The sequence below is a fragment of the Heterocephalus glaber genome, unplaced genomic scaffold (genome assembly GCF_053883595.1).
Source record: "Heterocephalus glaber isolate CG9 unplaced genomic scaffold, H.glaber_assembly_v1.0 deba00001600, whole genome shotgun sequence".
Lineage (NCBI taxonomy): Eukaryota > Metazoa > Chordata > Mammalia > Rodentia > Bathyergidae > Heterocephalus > Heterocephalus glaber.
The window spans coordinates 33,204,229-33,231,414 of NW_028258372.1; the positions used below are offsets into that span (position 1 = coordinate 33,204,229).

The 27,186-nt window shown below is 32.9% G+C and overlaps 1 protein-coding gene across 8 annotated transcripts in view; it reads right to left on the reverse strand.

The window, feature by feature from the left end:
* The window catches only part of Kcnt2 (potassium sodium-activated channel subfamily T member 2), a 394,041-nt gene that overhangs the window by 44,960 nt on the left and 321,895 nt on the right, over positions 1-27,186 (reverse strand). For 5 of the 8 annotated variants that reach the window (XM_087193836.1, XM_087193837.1, XM_087193838.1 and 2 more), the window contains 4 exons: positions 16,486-16,587; positions 13,854-13,937; positions 12,771-12,899; positions 6,588-6,608 (listed from right to left, as the gene is read on the reverse strand). In XM_087193836.1, the coding sequence (XP_087049962.1) occupies positions 6,588-6,608; positions 12,771-12,899; positions 13,854-13,937; positions 16,486-16,587 (336 nt within the window). The remainder of the gene's footprint in view (positions 1-6,587; positions 6,609-12,770; positions 12,900-13,853; positions 13,938-16,485; positions 16,588-27,186) is intronic. The other 3 variants (XM_087193833.1, XM_087193835.1, XM_087193839.1) reach the window with 2 other exon arrangements.

Sequence of the window (27,186 nt, forward strand, 5' to 3'; positions counted from 1 at the left end):
AGCAGCAAATAGTAACTGCAACAAAGACACTAACAACAAAATGAATACATAACAGTAGACAAAAAATGGAGTGTTGTTGTCCCACTTGGAAATTCTCAATTTGCTGAAAGAATTTATAACATAAAATGATAAAAGGGAGCTGGGTGTATCTGTGTCTGTACAATATAAATTGACTTATGACAATAACTTGCTGTATTGTTTCCTGTTGTATACCAATTGCCCAACCTTCAGAATCCTGGATAAAGTTGGGGTTCAAATGACAGTTTTGATTGGAGACCCTCACCAACTTTTAAAAAAAGTAAACTTGAGTTTGGAACTGCACTAAAATTAAGGTACCTTATATATTTTTGTTGGGATGGTGCTTTGCAAATATAGAGGACCAATAGATATGACTCATCTTGATTATCCAGGACAATTACTTGCCTAAATTTCTCATTGTCATGACAGTCATTGTTCTAAAACATCTCATAATAGGTATGGGTGTTCTGATCCAGTGAAAATTAAATTAAATCAAATTTTGGGTACTGATATTCAGTTTAATAAAATAGAATTGAAAGACCTTTTGTCTTTCAGACCTGTTAAATGTTTCAGAACTGTTAAGTCCTTCAAGGATGATTCTACTTGTATACACCAAGTGACTCATCTTGTTTTAGATCATAGAGGGAACACCCTGCATGTTTGGCAGAATTATCCTGATAAAATGAAAACAAAACTAACCCTTTGGTATATTACTCCTGCAGAAGGGCTTCTTGTCTGATACCACAGTTATGGAACAGTCCAGTTTATCATAGTTTCCCTGTATACCTTAGGGAGCCTCTTGATAAATCAAGTGAGCAGTATATTGGAAACAGTACCAACACTTAATTGGATGGATTATATCAGAGAACTGCTACTTTTTATTCCTTAAGATATCCCTACTGATAGACTACAAGATCATTGTAAATTGGTCAAACTTCAGAGAATTACCTTATTCCAAGATACCCTGGATAATAATAGGTTTCATTTGTACATTTTATATCTGTTGGGGCTATTTTTATATGGTTTATAAAAATAGCTATGGCTATTTAGTCTAGCCAGTGTCAGCAAACAGATTGCCCTCTGTAAGGTAAGATACCTGCAAATCTCTTAAATCTCTTGCCATATATATTTTTTCAACATTACTTATGTCTCTTTATGTATTAAATCTGCAATACAAGACTCATGAAAGCATTCTTTCTTCCCTTCAAATTTTCAGACATCATTAAAAGTGACCAAGACATAACTAATTTCACTTTTTCAACATATTCAATACTGGACTATTGGACAAAGTATTCAAAAGAACTTCCATCTCTCTACCAACCACAGGCTCCAAGCCTTGATATATTACTATATAATTTAAATAAATTTGAACTGGAGCAAGGTATATTTAAGTCACCAGTCAAATATTAGGAGTTAATTATAACAAATTATCGGTCCATATTTGATGTTTTCTTGCTGACAGCTTTCAAATCTCTTCTACTCTATATCTTGGCAAGTTCGATGAGATATGTCAGGAGCTCATTTCTTTCATACTCTCTGTGAATATGAAAAATTACCCACTTCCCATGCATATGAAACCTAACATTCATATAGGCTAAACCTGTTGACCTTTTTTGTCCTCCAAAATCATTTCTGGGCATGTTCTCTCCAAAAAGTCTCATCAAGCCTTCTTGGTGCATAGATGGTATCACCAGGCTCACCATGAGAACCAAATTTTGGATTAGCCATCTATATAGCCTCTGTAGAGTGATCACAGCAACTCTCCTCTGAATTCTATGCACTCCCATCCACCTAGCAGCTTATAATTTGTGAAGAAACATAAAGCATATGCCCATAAACATTTACATAAGTACTAATTGTAAGACTAGTTAAGTGTCAAAGTTACCAACAAAGTTGGTACAAATAAAATTGTACAAAGATAGAGTTCATATAGGTTTAGGTGGAGTGGAAAGAATGACTCTGTGTTGAGAAGGATGACTGTAACTGAATTCAGTGTTTATTGAGCCGTTGGGAAAGTCATATTGTATAAATAATGAAAAAGTAGGCAAAGTTTAGAAGTAAGTACTTAATTTCAACTTTTACATCTAATATTCTCAGTTTAGAAGCAATAAATAGGAAAGAATTAGAAATATAGAGAAAAATTGATTATAATGGAAATGCTACAGAAGAAGTATTTTTCACTGGATGGAATGGATAATGGCCATTATCAAGTAGTTCTTACTATAGTTTTCTTTTCCTTACAAATATCTATACTACTAATAATATGCTGGAAGGTTTTAGATATAGATCACCTACCTTCCATTTATACAAGTATGTCATACAAGTTACTGGTAAAAAGTGAATTTTCTACATAAGAATTTGAAATATTCAAAGTTTAATATTCTTAAGTATTTATAACTCTGAGTTGTCTTATTCAAACATATATTTTAAATATTTAATGAAAATACTTAAATTATACCAAGGTTTAATATCATTTGACTCTACTTGTGCCACTAACAATATTTTATAGCTGTCTTTCTTGTGAATTCAAATGATCTGTCTTCTTTTACTGTACAGAAAAATTTTATCATCTCTGAATGTAGAACAATTCTTTTCTCCTTAAAATAGTAACTTACTTAAGGGACATCATCATCAGCAAAAATTATTATCACTGTACATTTATAGGTACTTTCTTTTCTGTTTTCAGATGTTGTCACCCATTTAAAAATTTCAGATTGACTGCAGTGATTCAAGTTAATATGTGTCTGATAGATCAATGTTTAAGTCTATCCCAACCAAAATTTTTGTTCTATAATAAAACCATCAGAATGTGTTCTCATATCAAATGATTCATTTTATGTAAAGCAATCAGTACAGGTAAGGACATATTTGCTTGCTATTCAAAATTTTTTAAGGTATACATGCTTAGATTTATGTACATCAACCATATCATATAATACATGTATGTAAAGAATATAGTTACACACATGAATAGCTTTACTGTCCAAAATTAAATTACAAACAAACAACATAAAAAATACAGGAGCATTGTACAAAGTTCAACATACCCATAAAGATAGTCAAATGGATTACATTATTAAAATCAGGATTTCAGTGTCAGCTCCATTATCTTCCCAGTAAAATTTTCCTTTGTTATTTTCTAGAATTACAGAAATATATAGCCTAAATCAATAGCTTCAACATGAATTTATGTGTGTATAAACCCTACACACTGGAGTAGGTAGAGAGGGTTATCACTGTTTCATTTCCAGCACATTATAATTCAGATGAAGGGACCCAAACACAAAGTTTTTAAGTGTAATGTAGTGATTCTACGTGACTGTAGCACCTCCCCTTCCATGACCCAAGTATTTTATACACAGGCACAAAGACAAATACATATATACAATCCCCTTATCCTTTCCAACATTTGGGAATTGATGGATAAGGAGTATGTAGAAAGAAAATTTCTATATTAAATTTAATGCTTTAAGGAATCGACCTGATAATACAAGGTAGAAGATATGAATATTTATATTCTTATTTAAAGAATCTACCTAAAATAATAGTGTTGATGTAAGTATACAATTGTTAATGGATCACCACTCACTTACAAAGCCCTAGTGACATAGATAAACTTTATAATATGTGTATATGTATCAGTCCCTATGATGAATGCAATCATTAGGTACTACAAAAACATACTAATAAAAAATTTTTAAATGAACAAAAAATTAAGAGGTAAATAATTTTCCATTTTATTGACACATCCTAGTGCTTATTTGACGGGAGCTCTAGCTAAAAGCTTAATTTACCTCGTGTGGCAGTGTCAAGGGCAAGAATGATCTGCCTACTAGGAAGGATGGTAAGTGGGAAAAAATCCATGTATACAAAGTTAAATCTAATACGTACAGATTGGATGCTTTTAAATTGTCTCCTGTTAATCAATGTGTCATTGAGATTCTTACTGAATCAAAATAAATAATAAAAGTAAGAAGTCCTTTCCTGACATTGGAAATGAAAACAATTAAAAATCGGTACAGCTAGAAAAATATTAGGAAAAGTAAGTATAAACTAAGGAGAAAAAAAATTCAAGAAAACAAATTTCTTAAGAGATAAAGTATGACAAAATTATACATAAACTCTGACCAATATGTAACAAGATATTTATCTAAACTGTAGGAATATTAACTTTATAAATTCAAATGTATCGGCATAAACATTTTGGAGGCAGTGTCATCCAGTCAGAAACAATGTATCCGCAAAACACAACTACAGAAAAGCAGTATTACTCCATGAACTTTGTCACAGAATTGCATACCTTTAACTCTCAAAAATTCACATCACATTTTTTTCCTTTCCCTTGTTTGGGAAATGATAATGTGTTCACTACTTGATCTTCACTCTGCTACACGTTGAACATTACCTGAATTCACACACTGCTAGTAAGACAAGCAGCAAAGATTTAAACCCAGAGTGTCTTGTCTCAAAAGCAGGGTTTACCGGTCAGAATAAAAGCCTCACTAGGTAAATGCCAGGAACAGTAATAGAAGTATTGGTAAAGAACAGCTAGGGCAGCCGGGGATTTAGCTCAGTGGTTCCACCGCCTGCCTCCCCTCGAAAGCGCAAGGTCCTGATTTCGATCCCCCCCCCCCCCCCCCGCCCCGCCGTACCAAAAGAATTGCTAGGAGGGCCGGGGATTTAGTTCAGTGGTTTCACCGCCTGCTGCGCAAGCGCAAGGGCCCGAGTTAGATCCCCAGTACCAAAAAAAAAAAAAAAAAAAGAAAGAAAAAGAATTGCTAGGGCATAGAGTAGTTTAAAATACACTGAGAAGTCTGACTTGAAATAGTACACATGGAACATACACTAAAGAGTCTTCATCATGTGAATAAAGAAGGGAATACGATCATCAATCAGGTTGCTTTATGGACGATACTGCAGAGGAGAATTCTGACACACTAAATTCACCCAAAGTTGATTAAATCTAAGGACAGAAATGAAGTCTTCATGTCAGCTTTCTAAGAAATCTTTTGTCTACTGTCATTCCAGGCACTTAAATGAGTGTATCTGGTGCCTAATGTTACTAAAAAAAATTATTTGTATTTCTGATAGATGAAAGGCAGACAGGATCTTTAAAGATCGGGGGTTTGTAATTCATGTTAAGGATTTAGAAGAACTTGGGCTCAAACACAAATTTGTACCCATTAACATAGAAGAAATTGTTGAAATCGGAAGAAGCAATCAGTAGGTGTTTGGAGGTAATGTGTAGAAAAAGAGCAAAAGAATATAAGCACATCTTTTGTAAACATATACTTACGGTGCAAGGATCTATGGCCATGTCAATTCTAAGAGCATTTGCTGTCTTCCAAACTAATGACAGAGAATAGAGGGTTGGCCAGAACCTAGGGGTGAAGTCTAGAGACTAAAAACATACTCTCGTGTTAGGCAGTGATCAATTTTAAATCTGGGTCCTATGTTTTTCATCTCAGTCAAGGTAGCTTGACTAAGTCTTAGTTTGCTCTTTTAAAATAAGTAATAATATCTGCTTTCTGTGTTTGGCTTATTTTACTTGGCATAATGTCATCCTGGTTTAACCATGTTGTTTTCTTCTTGAAAAGTTTGAACTCATAGAGAAAGATTAGAAGAGTGCTTTGCAGGAGTCGAGAGATGGAGGTAGAAGGGAAAATGTTGGTCAAACATGTACTTTTAGTTTTATACGATGAATGAATTCTGGAGATGTAATGTACATCCTGATAACTACAGTTAATAAACATGCATTATGTACTTAAAATTTCTTCAAAGAGTGGATGTAAGTTCTCTTATTGCATGTATATTCTTAAGACTATTACTAATACACTCCAGTCAGATAAAACAGCCACTGAAATATATCAACCTGGAGTCCATAGGCCTTTATATTCACCAGCACACATATGTGTGTTTTGCAGTACAGTTGGTGAAGTATCTATTTAAAGCATTTAAAAGACAAAAGAAAACTAGTTTTTAAACCACTTTTAAAAAATCATACCTTAAAATATCTCTCATTATTAGCTCTAATTAGCACAAAAATATTGAAAGGTGAGTAAACCTTAATCTTTGAAATAGCATTTATCAGGAGAAATGACTAACATGGTTTCATTTTTTGGTATTACCAATTTTTCAGAAGCATCAATTATTTCTTAAATTTAGTTTATATTAGCACTGAAAATTTCAAAGATGGATATATGTTATTCATATAGCACAAACAATGAATGTAATAAATTAAATAACTGAAGTTTTTGAATTTTAAATATGTATTGTTCATTACTTTATATTTACTAAAGAATTTGTGTTTCACATACTGATAACTTACGGGTTAACACATAAACACAATTTGAAGACAAATGATAGCATTAATTCGTAATCTTTTTTGAAAATATAAATATACTAACTTGAAAGAAAACCTGTGTAAACATTTTAGCATAATTTATTTCATTTATTTTCTTTTTAAAACATGAAATACTAAATTCAATCATAATTATTCTGTTCCTTTAATAGTTTTAATTCTAACAATACACCATTTGAAGTAAAGGAGACAAACAGAAAGTACTTACTTGTGATGTTATTTCTCGAGACTGACACAAAGGGAAGGGAAAAAGAAGCACATAGAATACCATTTAAACAATGACTAAACAATGCATACATGAGACAATCAGCAACAGGGACAAAATTCGACATGTACCTACCTTCCACTTTTAATTTAATGTGTTTATTTATTATTGAGATCTTGAACAAAAGTGAGCAAAAATAATAAACTATTAGATTTAATGCTTACCAAATATTTGTTATTTTCAGATTTTTTTGTGTGTAAAATCATCTTTCTAAGTGTGGTAGGAAAATGAATGCTAGTAGAAGATAGTAAAATAACTCATAGCGTATGAAGCTACTACATTCATAAAGAAATATTTGACATAATTTTCTGTATTCAGTCATTACTGGTATTAATATTTGTACTAGTATTTTTAATTTCAGATATATTAATATTGATGTTTTCTCTTACAGACAAATGTAATTAAGTTGAAAAGAATATTCTGAATTTTCTTAATGGTTATAGTGTTTAAAACTTGATTTTTCCAATAAACTTGCAATATTACAGTATTTATGCTTTGTAAAAATGCTATCTCATTTCAGTTCTAAGAAATAATATATTAATTTTAAAAAATGGAAATAAATAAAATGTTCAATTACATTGGTATAATGTAACTCAAGTCTAACTCCTTATTTAGTATTACTAAAAAATATAAAATGAAACTAAATATAACTATTTCTAAAAATACCAGAAATGCATGATAAACTTTTGATTTGGGGCAACTTGGAGTTATTTACCCCAGAATTCCCAGTATGTAGCATTATAGAATAAATGTTTGAGAGAATAACAGCAGAGAACATTCAGCTAGAATTTTTGAAAATATTATATCTTAATCATTATTAAAATAAATTTATTAATGAGATTTTATAAACGTTTGCAATTATTTTAATCATATGTGTAAAATGCTACTTTCTTTTTTATCGTAGAGAGATGGCAAAATCAGTTATTATTCCACTATGCACATTTTTGAAAGCTACAGAATTTATTGACTACAATGGTGACCAACAATCAGGATAATATATTCCATTATTAAAATGTTAGCAGTTTAATATGCTTTAAAATGACTTCTTTCTCTTTAGTAAAATTTTCATGGATGATAGCATACATATTTCAAGAGATGAAATTTTCAGTGCACTGGAAAAGAGGAACTGAATGAAGTTTTACTTTTTCTTATCAAAAAACAGAGAAGTGTATATTTATTTATTCAGGATTTTTCTAACTTTAAAAAGATAATATTACATCTTATGCTGTATGGTAGATAATACCCCCAGTGTGGACTGGGTGGTATTTTAGAATAAAAACATTAATGTCGCTGCAATAACAAGTATAAATGTTCCCTACAAATTGAATATGTAAACACAAATAATCTCATACAGTTCAAATCAAGTTTTAATACCAAATGACCTTAGTAATGACCTTAGTAACCTTTTAGTTTTGGATTTAAGAACTGTTTTTAAAACATCACTGCCACTCTCTCTATGTTTCCATGTAAAAAAAATTTTAAGACATTAGATTCTTTTGGTTTGAAAAACAAAGTACAGGAAGCAGAAGGACTCACGTTCCTCTTAGGAGACAAAGGAGAACATATTTTCCTCCACAGATCTTTATTCACAGTTCTTATTAAGGTCATTAACTATTCTAGAGACTATTCATATTTGAAAAATGATTTCTTCTACTCTTAAATAATTTTGATAGCTTTGGCTGAGCAGGAATCTTGCCTCAGATGCTTCCTTCCAAATCTGGGGGATATTTTTCCATTTCCTTTTGGCTTGCAGTATTGCTGTTGAAAAGTCCAAATGCTAGCTTTGAATATGACCTGTATCCGCAGTCTCCACCCTCATTTTGCTGGAAGCTTTTAAAATCTTCTCCATTCCTTTAATGTTCTGAAATTTTATGCACTATGCCTCTACATGAGTCTATTTTAATTCATTGTTATAGGCATTTGGTGGTGCTCCCATTTGCAAGCAGTTATGGTTGATATCTACATGTCCTCCCCAAAGCCTCATTAGGTCATAGATAGGGTTTGTGAAAACCTTTTGGATTACAGACTTTATAGGTGACCTGCTATTAGGAGGTGGGTCACTGGGGGCAGAGCCTGGAAGGGTTTACCTCCTTCCCAGCTCCTTCTGTCACTCTTTCACCTTCCCCTCCACCAGGACCTGAGCAGCCTCCCCTCTGCCTCCTATTTTTTCATCCTTGTAATATCTCAGATATTCATTAGTATTAATTATAGCTTTTTTATATAACTTGACTAATACATATTTGACATATTATATAATTCACCCATTCCAAGTGTTAAATTCAAAATTATTTTAGTCAACCCAACAAATTGTGCAAACCATCACTGTAAATCAGTTTGAGATTACTCTAGTCAGCCAGATAATTCTCACGTAGCCATCAATTTAATCTCCATTCTGCCAACTTCCCTCTGCTTTACACAATCACTAATTTACTGCTGATATCTATCTACATAGGTGCTTTTTATGGGCAGTTCATATGAATGAAATCATATAATACATGGTCTCTTGTGTCTTTCATTTAGTATAATGTTTTTGAGGTTCATCCAAATTACAGCGCATATAAGCAGTTTATTTCTGTTCCTAAATAGCATTCCTTTATAAGAATGGTCACGTTTTTGTCACAATTTTGTTCACAGATTAAAGGGCATTAGAGTGTTTTCAATGTTGAGCTATTACTAGCAATGATACTAATATAAATATGTATACATTTCTTTGGGGTAAATAGCTAGGAGTGGATGCATATTTTGTGTTTTTAAATTTGTTCTCCCTCAGCAATCTCTTTCCTACAAATATTTTTTTTCTTCCTGATCCTTTATTTTGGTATCTGTATTTCATATTAGAATCTTTCTTGAGATAGTAGGAATATTTTAGTTATTTTCATATTTAAGATAAGGAACTAATAAATTGGGACTTTTGAGAGAGATCTTTGTGGTAGATTTATGGGGATTAAAGGATTCTAAAATCTCTTATACTCATTTTTTAATAAATGACCAGTTAAAACAAATATCTTATAGGATGGACTTACATGCTTTTATATATTAGACTATATATTAGACTGACTGGATTAGAAAATTCGAGGTTTGGGGGTTTTAATATTCTCCATGTCTGTTTTTAGGCCTTTCTACTTGGCTTGAGCAGATTTTCTAGGGAAGACCTCCAATTTGCTGCTGAAGGATAAAGTATACAGAATACATCTTTTCATTTAGCGCTTAGAATTCAGTGTTGTAGTCACATTTCTCAGCTGTGTCCAATGTCCCCCAGTCCAAACACTACCTCCTTGGAATAAACTTTCAATATTTAGAGAGACGTAGACAGCTTTTGAAGTACGCAGGATGAAGAGGATCTGATAGACACCTAAGCAAAAATATATCTGACTCCTCAATTCTAATGATGGAAGGAAGTTTCCACCTCCTAAATGTTTGTCTTTAATTCAAGTAAGGTAAAATTGGCATTGAGGCAGTGGTGAGTTATTTGAATTTCAAAACTTGGGTTTTTTGGAACCACCTGAGGTTTAAGAAAGACGATAGAATGTATGAGCAGATTGTCATTCCACTGACTTCACTAAGGTCTCACTCTATTTTTAAACAATCAGTAAGAATAGAATGTTCCTATCTTCACAGTGTCTTCATTGGGCTAAGAATAAATTGATGTTCCCTTTTTTTCTGTGTTTTTTTGTTGTTGTTTTAAAAATAGAATATTTACCTAAGAAAAGTAATTTCAATGACACTTGCATCTTGGGAAACTCTGATTGATGCTAGATACTGTTCATCATAACTAAAAATCTCTTATGCTTATCATTTAATAACTGACCAGGAAGAACAAATGTTTTTTCAGGACAAACATATATTCTTTTATATATTAGACAATAGTTACTATATAACTCAACATACTGTTATTTTTGTTTTATTTGCCAGGAACATAAGATTAGAATTCAGGGCGAACTGTACCTGTTAGTGAATGTTAAACACAGAGTTACCTTAATTTCCCTGACTTTATATTTTGCTGGAAAAAATGTTTGATGGCCCTACATTTTCATCTTTGTTTGTCACTTAATTATTTTCTAAAATAGCCAAGATATATAATTTTAAGAATATGCTTGTCAAATGATGAACTGAGTTAAATACAGAAAAATAGGAATCAAATACAGAAAAAAACTCAGTTTCCTTTTAATTTCCCAATCATGTGTTTACTTATTTTATAAGTTTGAGGTTTGGGAAATTATGGGCATTTTATTGGGAAGATCTTTATTGTGACAGGCAGAGAACAAAAGGTAAATTTAAATGTAAAATTAAATACTCCTGGGTTACAATGTAGATTTTTGATTATCAATTCTCTGATGTCTAAAATTTCTACAGGCACAACACAGTTTTTTTTAATAATAATAAACTACTGACATGAATATTGACATGATCAAGAGCAGCAGTTACTATATTCAAATTCATTACAACCATATATAACAAAACTATGTATGGAAATCTTTGTGGTCATTATTGACAAATAAAAAGTAGTTACTATAAACTGAAAGTTTGTGACTTCAACCAAAAAAAAAATCATAAGTGCAATCCACAAAGTAATGGTATTTGGAGGTGGGGCTTTTGGAGGGTGATTAGGACAAGAGGTCACCTTATAAAAAGACCCCTGCCTGGCCCTTCTCATGTGAGATTCAGTGAGAGGATGACCTTCTAAGAATCAGCACACCTCACCAGACGCGTGCTCAGCTGGGTCCTTGCTCTTGTACTTCCCAGCCCCTAGAACTGTAAGAATTAAATTTCTGGTCTTCATAAGCCATTCAGTCTATACAATTTTATTATAGATGCTCTACTAGATCAAGATAATGTTTAATCATTTAGTTGTAAAAGCTCTTGTCTTCTCCTAACCTAAAAATCAAATAATGGTGGAATCCAATATTCTTAAAAATTCAGGCATATCTGGCAAATCATGTCACATATTTCATTATCAGGTATGGCTCTGTAGTCAGTCATTCCTGATTTTCTCTGACAGGATGGCTCCTTGTAGTGTGAACCACAGGGAAAAACTTAAACTCAGCAAGAGAGTTGGCATCAAAGCTCCATTTACCATCCCAGAAAGTGCAATGAAACCACCACAAAACTCCTTAGAAAAATTAAATTATTTCCTGCTGGCCCCAATATACACCTGTATAAATGTCAAGCTATAAATTTTAACAAGGAAACAAAAATCTACCCGGTTAACGTTAAACTTTCTATAAAGCTCTTTGTTTCTATGCACAGTTTTGTTGAATTTTACCATGAAATGGCTAAGTAATTACATGGACTCCTGAAGTGCATGACTGACTTGGATTTCATGCTTCAGGTCATTTGGCTAAGACCCTAATAATGTAATGGCTAACCAAAATCCCTTTGTGATTAATGATAAATGTGGTATGTTAAAAAGAAAAATATATCAAAAATATACCTTGTAATTTATATCAAATAATATTATAAACATTGATAAATATATTTATCTAAATTTTTTATTTCACAAAATAATCTAATTTTGAAGGTGATGTTATACTAAGGGTATAAATGCTATGTTGAACACACGATGAGATCAAATCAAAATAAGGCTTTGAGTTAACTGCAGTCATCACAAATTCTTCCATATTCATAGCTCTAATTTGCTATTAAAATTACTGGGAGTTCTTCTGGAAAGTTGAGCACAACTCTAGTGTTTTCTTTTGGCTTTAGAGTTGTCAATATAGAGATTGAGAATTATGCACTTCAATATTAGTAACTGCTCTGTTTTGCTTCCTTTCAAATATACATATAATTGGAGGATGTATTTGAGGTCTAGGTTGCTTGAGAATTGTTCTTATACAGCAGAACCTCAAGATTATTTAGAATTCATTTGATTCCTGACAATATTCTAAACATGGCTAAGACTAAATCTACAAAAAGCTTCCATAGACCAGTGTCCTCTAACTCTAATAAAGCCCTTTAACCGGTGATATTTTGTGAAATTCTGACATAGTTTACTGGACAGTTGAGAAGTTCTCAGTTTTTGAAAATTAACACTGTGTATTTAGGTAGCACTGTTTTTCACTTTGTATGGCATCTTTCAGAAATCAATTGAGTATATTCCCAAAAACGAATACTTTGATATTTCCAAACCTCAGATGTAGTAAGTTTCTGAGATTCAGTTCTGTAGATTCCAATTGGAACGTCTCCAGTAGAAGAGCACAACTTCTGATAAAGTCTGGCGTAAGTTCTGACCCATAAGTCATCCTCAGTGATTTTCATCTATAATACATAAGAATGCTTTGCATTATAAATGTTTAAAAAATAAAAACAATGGTTATTTTTCACTTCTTAAAGGCAGAACTTGCTAATACTTTGAAATTTTAAGAGTAAGTGCTTATCCATGTATTAAATTTATTAATTGTATTCTGCCTCAAATTATCCTGGGGATTCAACAATATTTAAAACATTTAAATATTTAATTTTGAGCAATATGAAATTATATTACTCCAAATCAGTAGACAATGGGATTCTAGTAATTAACTGGAAGGTATTTTAAAACATATAGAGACATTTATAAAATGTTATAATAACCAGAGACTGCTACTGGTATTTAGTGGACAGAATTTGGTGTTGTTAAGCAATAAAGGGCACGAAAGACAATCCAATACAAAAAAAAAGGGTTCCACCTAATTTTCTAATAACATTCATATTGAAAGAGAAGTATAGTAGAATGAACACGGACAACGTGAATTCATTGCTATTTGTATAACTGTTACCAAATCATTCAACACACCTGGATATGGTGTACGCTTGCATAAAACAAAGGGTTAAGCCTGTAGTGCCAGTAACTCAGGATGCAGAGTCAGCAAGGACATTTGAGCCCGGGAGGTAAAGGTCACCCTGGGACAGTTAGCAGTACTTCATCTCAGAAAAACAAATATCAAGTGCTTTAAACTATAAGAGTAATGTTTGCTTGGATAGTATGTCACTTTAAGTCTAAATTGCTAACTAGAAAAAGGAACACTTGTTTTGAATTATTTTCTATTATCGATTTAAAAATTATATTATCATTGAAAATTTGTTAATTGATTGTAAAATCTCAGATGTAGTAAATTGGACAAACACTAGAAAAAAATACTATGTGATTATAGAAATATCGATGGAAACTCATGGTAGATAAATTTTCAGAACTTCCTGTCAGAACAATCTTCTACTCAGAGATTATTAACTTACAGAACAAAGAAACCCCGACCCTGGTATTGTGTCCAGTCCCAACAGAAGTCTGGTGATAGAAATCATATAATCTTTCACAAATGACTGTAATATAAGCAAAATACGAATATATTATACATAGGGAATATACAAAATAGCTATGAATGTGAACACCTAAGTACTTTTTTTTTGCTTCAATTCTTTTATTGGTACATTTTAGGTATACAATACATTTACATTTATCATTGGGTGCTTGTACCTGTACATGATGTATCTTGGTTCTTATTTTTCCCCATTCCCTGTGCTCCCTTCACCCCCTCCACCCTTCCCTATTTACAAAGACTTTGTTTCCATTTTTTCCTTTTCTCATATTTTTTTTCCTTTCTTTCCTTTCTCCTACCCCTCCCATTTCCCCTACCCTTTTGGACCTTTTCTTCCTATTTCACATTATCAATTATTCATTTAAATCCTTATTTACACTTTCAGTTTCTCACACCAGAGAAACTATTCAGTATTTACAAATGGGTGTCCTATTTATTTCACTTAAGAGCATGGCCTCGATATGCATCCATTTAGCTATAAATGACTCTAGTTTCTCATTCTTTATGGCTGAGTAGTACTCCATTTTATTAAAAAAAAACACATCTTTATCCAGTTTTCAGTTTTAAAAAAAATTACTTCTACTAACATATCATTAAGATCCCATAAGGAGGGCAATAAAAATCTATCTTGTCAATATCGTAAACATGTATGGTTAAGCTATTCATAAGAAAATCTAGAAAATAATGGTTACTTAGAAATATCTCAAAATACTTAAATTTTATATGTACTTTCATCATGATAAAAATACTTTAGATGTTTTCTTGACAAAAACTAAAAACTAAAATGAATTAAACTAAAAGAATTAAACTAAATTTCTGAAATTTTTCCTTAGAATTAAGTTCTATGCTAGAAAAGTAAACATCTAAACTATGTTTATCATTAATTGTTACATATATTTTTTTCCAAGCCACTGAATGCTAAAATGGAGCCTTTTAAACTTTAATCATCACATTGGCTTGGAACAACAGACTCTCTTGCCTACTGGAAAATTTGAAAGGTATAGCACATTCTTTGTAATAGACATGGATTATCTTATCAGTATGGGATTACTGAAAGTATGAATTAAAATCACTGTCAATAGTACAAGAGCCATTAATTATCTCTCAAACAACCCCCTGAATGAAATTATTTTCTAGATTTTACTAAATCTTAAATACTCTATTTAAGTGTCTTTTAAACAAGTCATACAATGAAGTTATAAGTTATGGACAGCAAATTTTTCAATGAAACTGATTACACTTCATTGAGATAAAATAATACGGAGAACCATAAGCATTTTATATTGAGTTTTTTCTCAGTTATATACTTGCACATATAAACATGCAGTTATGTATTAGACTGAAATGAAAAATATAATGCTTACTCTGTTATTATTCAAAAACTTTAAAAGCCATAGTTCTAATTTACTGTTTTTGTAGAAGCTTTAAAAGCACCTAGGTTCCTATATCTCTATTTATAACATGACACATGGGGGAAATATGAAGAGGAAGTAAATCTTTCCAATTCTACAAAACCGTTTTCCGGCTTTAAGACACTAGAAGCAGTGTGTGCAGTAATGATGTTTGAGGTGGGAGTTCTGCCTCCTGGAGTGCCCAGATAATGTGTCTGGAAACTTCAGGGAAAATGGGAGTATTTATTCTCTTCTGCTGTGTTTGCTCTGGCACTCATCTGACATAAGCAGATGGTTCCCGACATTGCTAGGGGCTCCCTCATAGGCAAAATTAGCCCAGAGGCCCAAAGAAAAGCTTTAACTATCTTTGGATTAGCTTATTCAGTCAATCAATTGTAGAAGAGTGTAAATATAAACTCAAAAAGAGTAGAAGCAATAAAAATGCTGAAGCGCTTAATTTGAGATTACTGTTACAAAATGATTTAAATCCCTCTGAAGATCTTTTTCATTTTAATGGAAATATTTAGAAATTGTCTGATTGCTTTAATCAGAGAGTATGAAATATTACTGCTTTTCAGTTACTGGCAGAAACCAATGAAAGATTGTGTTTGCTTGAAACAGCATCTTCATGAACCTTTTAGTTATGATAATGTTAACTTGCCACTCAGGAAAAATCTTAATAGTTTGTTCTTGGTGTAAAAATGTTTTTTATATTTTACTAAATTAAGCAATAACTATGAGATGCCAAAATGCCCTTAGTATATCAGTTTATTGACATTGATTTAGTAACTTATTTCAAATCTAAAATAATTGTGTACTAGGAGGAATGTTATTTTTTGTTGTTTTTAACATAGTTATTCTTTAATATGTTTTTTAAAAAAAACAGTCATTCTTGGAATAATATGAAAAATGTATTAAAATGTCACAAAAACCATCATAGGGCACTGAGAATAACAAATGCCCAAAATGATATTTATAAATTATTTTAAAATAATATTTTATAGAATATTTCATAGGAGCATTTTTGTCATTAAATACATGAAATACTGAATTACTACTTCCAGAGCCAAGTCAACAGCTTAAACGTATTTCTTATTTCTTAAATAAAAACAAATGAAATATAAAATAACCATTTTTAAGAGAAAAATAATTATAGCCTACCTGGTATAGAAGTGTGTCCAACATACTGATGCTAAACACTCTTCCAGCAGCGAAAGGCAGTCGAAACATAAAAGCTAAATTTGAACCTCTCTCTCGTTCTTTCTGTTAGAAATTTGAGGTAGAAAAATTTGTGAGCATTCTCTATTTCATGCAGTTTTTTTCCTAGACAAATTTGCTTACCATATACATTAAAAGGTATTTTCATTACATGATTAGGTATAAATGTGTAATTTCTTCACTTAAAATTGTATTTTAAATATGCTTCTCATATTTTTCCTTTCCCTTCTTTCCTTGCCCTTACCCCTACCACTTCCCCTTCTCCTTTAGACCTTTTCTTCCTATTTCACATTATCAAGTATACATTTTGATCCTTATTTATACTTTTAGTTTCTCACACCAGAGTAAATATTCGGTATTTACACGTTTGTCCTATTTATTTCACTTAAGAGTATAGCCTCATTGTGCATCCATTTAGCTATAAGAATCTCTAGTTTCTCATTCTTTATGGCTGGGTACTACTTCATTTTATTAAAACACCACATCTTCTTTATCCAGTCTCCAGCTGATGAGCACTTGGGCTGTTTCCAAGCTTTAGCTATTACAAACTGTGCCGCTATAAACATGGGTGCACATATATCACTGTGGTATGATGCTTTTAATTCTTTATCAGGAGGAGCAGAGGAGTTGAAGGGAGGCAGGGGAATGGGGAAAAAATAAGATCCAAGATACATCATGTAAAGATACAAGATCCCAATGATGAATGTAACTGTACTGTATACCTAAAATGTACCAATAAACTTAATAAAAAAAATGCTTCTAATTTTCATGAACAACTTTTCTTAACTGAAGCACTGAGCCATTAAGATGAATATTTTCACACCTAAATATTTTTATTCTTTGTAAAAGAGATGACACAGTAAAAGAAACAGAATAAAAGTAATTTAATGAAATGTAAAAAAACAACTAAAGTCGCATAATGTTTTATAACACTTCTAAGATTTGCTTTTCAACATTTCCACATGTAAGGACAAGAAAATAGGCAGGCAGGTGAATGCTGTGGTATTGAGTATCTGTGTTATTCCAAGATTCCTATATTTACATCCTAACTGTAAAGGTGACAATGCCAGACAGTGGACAATCTGGGCAGTGGAGTTGACTAGGTCATGGAGACAGAGCCCACAGACACCTAACCCTTCCATCATGTGCCAGCTATGAACCCAAAAGTGCTCCCTCACCATACATTTGATGAGACAAACCTTGATCTTGGACTTCTCAGCCTTCAGAACTGTGAGAAATAAACGTGTGTTATCAGCCACCCAGACTATGGTGATTTGTACTACAGTTCTGAAAGACCAATCCAGGCCTGTCAACATCCAGTAGTCTCTGGTTTTCCATCATCTTAGTTTTAATTCTCTGTTTATTTCTTAAGCTACACAAATTTTCAGGTAAGGATGAAAGCAGCAAGATTGCTGAAGCATTGTGTAAGGATAATCAGTCTTTGTTTTTTCCAGAGATTTTGGTGGGTGACCGCCGTTAACTGACTGCAATCTTCTAAGCCAAGGATCACCTTCCCTCATTATTTCATTCTTCTAGATAACTAGGATTATGATAAATTGAATCTTTATATATTTGTTGACTCATCCTTATTTTTATCAATTTTCTTCTTTATCTTTAATGTCAGATTTAGTTCCAGCTAAACTAAATAGGTCACAGATTTTTTCATATTTGGACCAAGAGAATAGAAATGATTAGACAGTAGCAGTGGAGAGGCTCAGAAGATAGTGTTGATGGGAGCTATGTGTGTGTGAAGATGGGCAGACAGGAGGTGGGTAAAGGCAGGCATGGATGGAGACCAGGAGAAGCTGAGAACACTTAATTTAACAATTAACAAATAACTATTAACAATTATTTCTTAAATTCAGTGATTTGAACTGTAACTTTAATTTTTTAAAAAAACTCAATACCTAAAATGTTTTTTATTAGCTACCTACTTTCACATGATTCTTCAGTTCAAAAGATTATATAGCACATTTACTTTTTCAAATAAAATTAAGATTTGGGTTTGAGTTTCAATATCTGGAAATCTCCATCTGTTAAAACTATGAATACAACATACAATAGTTTGGAGATTGAGTTCTGGGAACTCATGCATGGATCTGATTCAAGTGTTGTTTCTTACCAGTTGTATGACATTGAGTAAGTTACTTAAGCTCTGTTTTTTTTAGTTTTTTTCAACTGTAAAATGAAATTCTGTTGGCATCTATTTTCCCTTGTGATTGTAATAAATAAGATAAAACATCAAAACATATTGTATATAGCAAGTACTTAATAAATACTCTTTTGTATCATCATTAATTCTTTGTATATACTAAATTATTACTCATCTCAAGGACTTGTACTGCTTTCACTTGTCCTATAATGGTACTCCCAAGTTTTTATTGGGCCACCTTGGTGTTCATGGTAGCTCATTAACTCCCCTAAAGAGGCCTTTATCACCTTAGCCCTTCCCCAGTTACCCTTGGAAACAAACTGTTTACTGTATTTGTGCTTTTGAAATCCATAATTCCTTATTCACTTAAAATCTTTTTTGTCTGATTCAGCTAGAAGAGAAGTTGAGGGCAGAGACTGTTTTTGCTTTCTTTTACATCAGTGCCAAATACAGTGCCTGGTACACAGATGGTCAGTGCAATTTTTTTGTATGAATGAATTTATTGAATAGTTTAAAGCTTTTAACATTCATAATCAAGAAGCAAGAAATAAAAACACAGGTTCATTCAACACCTCACCTGTTTCACTTTCTTTAATGGAGGTTTGGACTAATGATAGGAAGGACTGTAATATTCCTGTTATGCAAACTTTCCTTTTTTCAGTATTTCTTTGAATTTTTGTGGTTCACTATATACACTAGATATTTCTATTTTTGCTTCTGGTACAAAAATAAACTATAATCCCTTTGTGAAAAACACATTTCCTTCCTAATAGAATTCTGTGTTCAACTGAGGTTTCATTGATGATTTCTGTTTTCTTAACAATTGCCTATCTAAAATACCTAAAAAACCAAGATATTTAAATCATTATGTAAACATTCCAGACACTTTGATATGCTTGGTCTTACCTATCTTTCTGTTAGGTTTGCTATCATGAACATATGACTTTGTTGGAAGAAGAAACTTGTTTCTGGCAGAAATTTTGTTTCCTCTAATCTGTGTCCATCCAATAACATATGGAATGAGATGATAACATCACTGCATTTCACAGAACAGTGCAGCAGGTGAAAAAATTGAGAATTTTATTGGCACAAATTAGTGATTTCTATCCCCTACACTCTTAATTATAATTCTTTCACATTCTTTCTTTCTTCCCTGTGGGTCCAGTCACTCGGTAATCACCAAATCTCAGCACTCATCCTTCATGAACTGTTTTTATGGTATTTAAAAAATATATCCTAATTGTAGAGATTTCTTTCCTTGACTTCATTCTGTTTCTGCTTCCTGCCAATTCTTGGAAATCCTTACTCATTTTTCACTTGTCTTCTTCCTAGAATCACCTTTACAAACTTCAGGATAAATTCCTTAGGTAAATTGTCTCTTGTATCTCCTCTCTTTTAAACATGTGTACTTTATATGTACACATCAATAAGAGTATCTTTTAGGTATGTCTCTGTTGACATATGGGTATATACATCTATTTCACATCCCCTTTCTGAGCTGCATTTACAGATCACTATCCAATATATGTCACAACTTCGATAAATACTTAAGTAAGTAAATGTATCATCTGCCTCACCAATGTCAGCTTTCTCAGAATTCTGGCTCTAGTTGTAAACAATGCAAACCCCTTTGGCAGGAATCCATGAGGCCTTAAATTGCTCGTGCCTGATTTATTGAAATAAATGGCTAATTCTTTTTTTTATTCCACTGTAGTATCCCTTTTCAGATAAATGTAGAACTGCTACCTCAATTTGATGAAAGCACAAGTCTGATGATGTCTCCTCCCCAGGTCCTCACCAGAACCTGTTGCAATTCTCGGTCCACTGGGTAAGAAATTCCAAAGGCTCCACATTCATGGTACTCTGATGTCAATGCTCCTGCACTTCCATCCAGAATGACTTCTCAGAACCTCCTCCCATAGACAGTTGACAAAGCAGGGTGGTTGTCTGGCTAATATCTGAAAACTCCTTCCTCAAGCTTTTGTTCCAACTCAAAGTAGATAACACTCTCATCTTGTAGAATTCACAGCTTTCAATACCCACTCTGCAAGTTCTTCTCATCCTCCAAAATATATATTATGCTTCCCGTCATCTGAAAGACTCTCATAGCCATCTAGTGATGCTGTTCTACTTGTGTAAATAATGCTGCATTTCTTGTTTACTGCCTTTTAATTATTTACTTCCCTTACAGGACAAAAAGAAAAAAAAACCAGAGATTTGTATAACCTTTTTTTGGAAGGCTTACTGGCTTTGAAGTTATATAAAAAATTCAAATTTCAAGCAACTACTTCCCATCCTGATAAGAAAACATTACATAACCACATTCTTTTTTAAAAAAAATACTTGATAAAGAAAAAGATGGGCTAATTTTCCCATTGGTACCAGTGCACATTATATACATAAAAAATAAGAATTATAAATGGCAAATACTTATTTACCACCAGTTTGATTTATCTATTTCTCTGGGTTGCAAAAAGACAACGTGTGGCTAGAAGTTACAAACTGGCAGTGATTAGTTGAAATCTGAACTATAGAGGAGTTTCACTTGGTCTATATAAATTTATTTAGGGTTTACTGACTTTTCAACACAATATAAAAATCTAGTTTCTGACTTGTGATAAATTTGAAAATCATAGGTCACGTCAGCAACCAGCAGAGCTGAAAGCATGTTTCTTTTTAGACTCATTCTTTCTTGTGTACAATTCACCTTCCCAATTTATGTGACCTGCCAATACTAAGAGGACCTTTGGCTCCCGACTTTGGAAGACAAACCACTTAAAACTAGTGAAGGAATCTTCTAGCTTATAAGTTATTTAAAAGTAACGGGTAAATAATAACTATATCAGATAATCACATACTAAATAAATAAATGTATATTTAAAGTGCATGTTAAATGAAAGAAAAAATAGAATACTTCTAATTTACTACAGAATATTAGAAGGCTCAGGAGAAAATTCTAAACAGTAAAATGCAGAAACACTTGTCCATGAACTATTAGAAGGGTTTGATTAAATAAACAGTGAATGTTTTAAATTTTTAAAAATTGAGTACAATAAACGACACATTACCATTGACCCCCTCTGAAAATACCCCCACCCACCCAAACACACCTGCTTCAAAAGTTCTTATTCCACCTTCTTGCCACTTTCTGAAGCTGTTCTGGAAGTCCTCTTTCATGAGTGTCTTTACAAGGCATAATTTAAAAAATACAGTGCATGTTGCTAGTCAGTGCCCTCCATTAAAATGAAGGATGGAAAGCATTACAGTGTGTCTTCACACATCTTATTCACAGGATCTGGCACCTTGTGATGTCTGATTCTTTCCCAAAGTCAAAATGACCATGAAAGGTAAATATTTTGAATCAATTTAGGACATTAGGCAGCCATCACTGTGCTACTAAAGATATGAAAAAGAACATTCAGAACTCTTTCAGAAAGTGGCAAGACTGATGCAGTAAGAGTGCTTGAAGTGAGAAAAGATATTTTAAGAGAGATTAATGACACTGTGTCTTTTACTGTAATAATTTTTAAAATTTAAATATTCTTCATATTTGTCAGGTACATCCCATGTATCAGGCACCTAACTAGGTTATTAGAATGCAATACAATTATCAAAAAGTTCTGTCTCTGCAAGAATTTATAGTTTCACTGAGGAGATAAAATTAAAGCCAAATTTCAGGACTACATGATGTGAGCATGTTTTATGATGGTCTACTGTTGATGAGGAGAGTGTCTGCATGAAATGAAGACAGAGTTCAGCCTCAAAATAGGTTTGCATGCAAAAAGGAAGCCATAATGTATCATTCTACATGCATGATCTTATTAGTTTTGCTTTTTTATACAAGAAAAATTCTAAAATAGTTGTATCTTGTAAGATAGAATAAGGAGAAATTGTGAGTAGTGTTCTTTCTTGAATTTTTATAAAACTTCAAAATTTACTGAATACATTTATTTTAAAATACACATAAAGAAAAATTTTGAATTGTTTAGTGCCCTTCAAAAATATGTTCATAAAGCACATTTGTAATTTTAAAAATAAACAAAATGATTAAATCAATAATAACACCCATGGTGGGAGAAGGCCTGAAAACCAAGACAACTTGTAAAATGCAGAAACTTCAACTTTTAGAGATAAAAGATTAAAACCAGCCAAAATTTCTATAGAAAAAGGTAAGAGTCCCCACTGGGGAAATTTTGGAATGAAAATGATGACGAAAATATTCTTGGCCAAGAATTAAAGAGTCCACTCGTTCCAACTAGAGTATCAGTGGAGAAATCAGGTTTTGAGCCAGGCATGGTGGCACACACCGGTAATACATGTAGTCTTCTCTAATTTAAGTGAGCGTTACCTTGCAGACTATTAGAATCAAATAATGAAAGACATACTCATTAATGTGAAGGGAGAAAATAAAAGAGAAATTCTTGATTTAAAGACCTTGTCTAATTTGATACTCATTTTAATATATTCAAAAGTTACTTCTGTCATTCTGGTTGGTATTTTTCTTGGTGGATGGGGTTGGCTGATTTATCAAGAAAGAGTTGGACTCTGTGAACTCTCACTCTCCTCTATGATGTTATGTTATATTATATTATATTATATTATATTATATTATATTATATTATGTGTGTGTAAAGAAATGTCAGTTTGATAAAAATTGGCCTCTAAAAATAATACGTCCTTAACCACATACTTATTTTATAATGTATTTCAATAGGAAAAGGTCCAAAGGGGTAGAGGTGGTGGGAGGAGATGGGGAAAGGGAAGAATGGAAAGGAAAAACTATGAGAAAAGAAAAAAAAAATGGAAACAAAGTATGTAAATAGGGAAGGGTGGAGGGGTGAAGGGCGCACAGGTAATAGGGAAAAAATAAGAACCAAGATACATCATGTACAGGTACAAGCACCTCATGATAAATGTAAACATACTGTATACCTAAAATGTACCAATAAAAGAATTTAAGCAAAATAAAATAAAATAAATAAATAAAAAACACCTGTCACTTTCTATAGTACTTACAAAAAATAATAATTAAATTTATTAACTTGTCAGTTACATAAATCCATTATTTTTCTGCATTTGATAATTCCATTTGAAAGGTTTTAGCCACCTGATATGCTTTCAACTTCACAGCAGACACAGGGGCTGCTGTGTGGCGGAAGCTGCTCACACTGCAGTGAGGAAGCTCTTCCTGGGCCACTGTCAAGGTGGTCTTTGCCGCCTAGTGTGAGACTTTAGACCTGTTATATGAAGTCATAGTGCCATGCACATAATTGGTAGAAAGAGGCACACATTAAAAATGGTCATCCAAATAAGTTAAATTTATCACTATTTTTTAGGGAGGTTCAGGCAATGTGTTTCCACAACTAAAAGAAATAGAAGCTAGTACAGTGTTTTCCTCAAATTCTTTCTGGACCATTATAGGGTAAAGATAAAACAGAATATTTAAAAACAGGATAGGAACCTTTCCTCATGAATCAAAAATCAAACCGGGGTTGAGTATTACCAAACTGACCTGCAGCTATTGTAGTACTTACATTATGAATAAAAGGTAGCCCAACTTCCTGGATAGAAAGAGAAAATAACATGATACGCTTTTGTTTGTTTTTATGTATATATTGGTGTCATTCTTCAAATTATGAACACTGTTGTATTCAATTTGCAATTCCCAGTATTTAGCTCATAGGTGCTCAGTAAATATTTAGTTGAATTTAAATGGAGAATGTGTTAAATTTCGCTTTCTTGTTTTTACATAGTAATTTTTTTTCCTATACTGAGGCTTGAATCCAGGGCCTCCACTAACATCCCCAGACCTTTGTTTATTTATTTACTTTTTATTTTGAGATAGTGTCTTGCTAAGTTGCCCAGGCTGAGCTCAAAATCCGGTTCTTACTGCCTCAAGCTTTTGCAATGTGGAGATTAGGGGCATGTGTCCAGTATGCCTGGCTGTGTAATAGATGTTTTGAAAAAAATACCTTTAATATTCTCACTTTTTTCTCCTAAAAATATTTCTAATCACTGGTAAAATACTTATCACTTTGTTCTTCTACCTGTATTATAAAAATTGTACATAATCTCTAAGAATGAGACATGATTATTTTCATTCTGATACCATTCTTTAGGATAGCAACTGAATGTCCTACAATTCCATCCTCTGACACCTGCTACCTGGAGTTGGCACAGGCCTCACAGGTTAAGGGCTCAGTCTCACAAGAATGTCTTCACTTCATCACCAGTAGAAATCTCAAGCGTTTCTAAGCCAACTGTACTTCTGCCCATCCAGCTACAAACCTGAGGCTTCCCTAACCCCTTCAGGCTTAATAATCCTCTAAACAACTCACAAGATTGCATGAAGGCACTATTTTGCCATTTTATTCTAAAAGTATAAATAAACAGCAATGAACATGTACCTAGAAAAAGTCTAGAAGCTTACCCTCTCCCATGGCAAGAATGGGAGTTTCGAAACATTCAAGCACAAAGCTCTCTGAGCCTTGCTTTGTTTATTTGTTTGTGTGTGACAGGTCCTTTCTATAAAGTCCAAGCTGGCTGTAAACTTGCTATGCAGCCCAGGCTGGCATCAAATTCATGGTGATCCTCCTTCGCCATGCTGGGATTACAGGCACATGCCATCACATCAGGATGATTTTGTAGAGTTTTTAAATGAGATTTCATTATATAAGGATGATAATCATCAGCAAAGCAACTGAACTCAATCCCCAGCCCCACTTCCCTCCCTGGAAGTGTAGGATGAGGGTGAAAGTTTCAACTTTCTAATCATGTGATGTATTTTTACTGCCCCCTATCCTGAAAAGCTTATCTAGGGGAACTTCCTGAGTCACCTAGTTAGCATAATCTAGTATGATTGAAAGGTATGAATAATGAAAGGCATTTCTATTATATAAGAAAGGCTAGGAGATTTTGAAGCTCAAAGTCAGGAACTAGGGACAAAGACCAAATACATTTTGTTTATTACAGTGCACTATTCATCTTACAATTTTATTACTTTGCTTCTTACATCAGTGAGTTCTCATGACTGCAATGTGTCATTATCATGGTCGCTGGGGAGTGGCAGTAGTTCAGAGCAATTTGTGCACACACATAATCATGAAGAAAATACTTTTTTGTGAAACATAAAAAATAAGCAAGAAAAAGAGAAACCAAATAAAGCCTTTCAAAAGAACTTAGACCACTTTTTTCTACTGGTATCTTTCTCTTCTGTTTATTTCTCCCTCACCTTACCATCTCTACCGAGTGACACCTGTTGCGCCTACTTTGTTAGAAGGAATGTCAACAACCTTCAAACATGGGAAGTATCATTGACAGAACTGTAGTGGTGATGGAAATATCTAGAACAAGAATAATGTAAAAAAAAAAAAACAAAGCAGCAAAAAAGGAGACCACAGTGAAAGAAAGGTCAGACGCAAAGGAAAATGCAAACTACATTGTGATGTTCGGATTTGTTTTGATGAAGTGTTCATTCAAATTTCTAGAAAGTAATTGTGATGTACCTGTGGAGAATTCTGTCCGATTTATTCATTGCCCAACTCCTTATGGGCATATAGGTATCGCATTTCCCAGACTGGCTAATGAATGGAAGTGTTTCGTACCAATCCCAGCCCTCGCCCATAAAAACTCCCATCTGTTTACTACTGATTTGTGTATGTTTTTATTTGCTGCAAAGGTTAAGAATCTCCAATATTTAAAAAGGGTCTGCTTCTAGATGTCAACAGAATATGAGCTAAAACTGGAGAAAAGCTTTAAACAAGACTCATCATTTTAACTTGAAGTTATCTTCTATGAGAATGAGATAAATGCATGTATAGAAGAGACAAATAAAGAACTTAAAAATCAGAAAGGAACATTGGACAGATGCCTGGCCATAAACTGATTAGAAATAAGTATACAGGATGTTTTCAAATTTAAGAAAGAAAATAAAATTCTAAAAAATCTTTAGACTTTTTCAGCTTTCATAAATAAAAAGCAAGTTATAAACATTGCAAAAGCTCCAAGGAGTGCGTATTCCTGAATTGACATGAATAATAACAGCTTAAGAAGAAGTGAGGCATAGGAGCCATGGGAAACAACAGACAAGATAATCCCTCAAGATAAACAACTATAAAGATAAGGAAGGGAGTTCAATCCCAGGTACCAAAAATAAATAAATTAATTACTTAAATAAGGAAGGAACAATCAAGGAATTTCTTCTTCAACCACAGCACAGAGGAGTCCTCAAAGTCATTGCTCACAACATTGTTAAGGGCTTGTGACCCTTCTGCGTTTGCAGTTGTTTCATTTCCCTAGTGAAATTTAGTATTGTGGTAATGGAATTCAGGACAAGCTACCCCAAACATGTTGCCTCCGCATTTGAGAACATACCAGAAGCCAGAAGGTCTCTCTGACTTTCTCTTGTTCCTTCTTTAAATAAGGCCAAGAAAACCCACCTGTCTGACCTCCTGAAAGTCCTGAACTTCTGATTCCACAGTTATCTCTTTCCC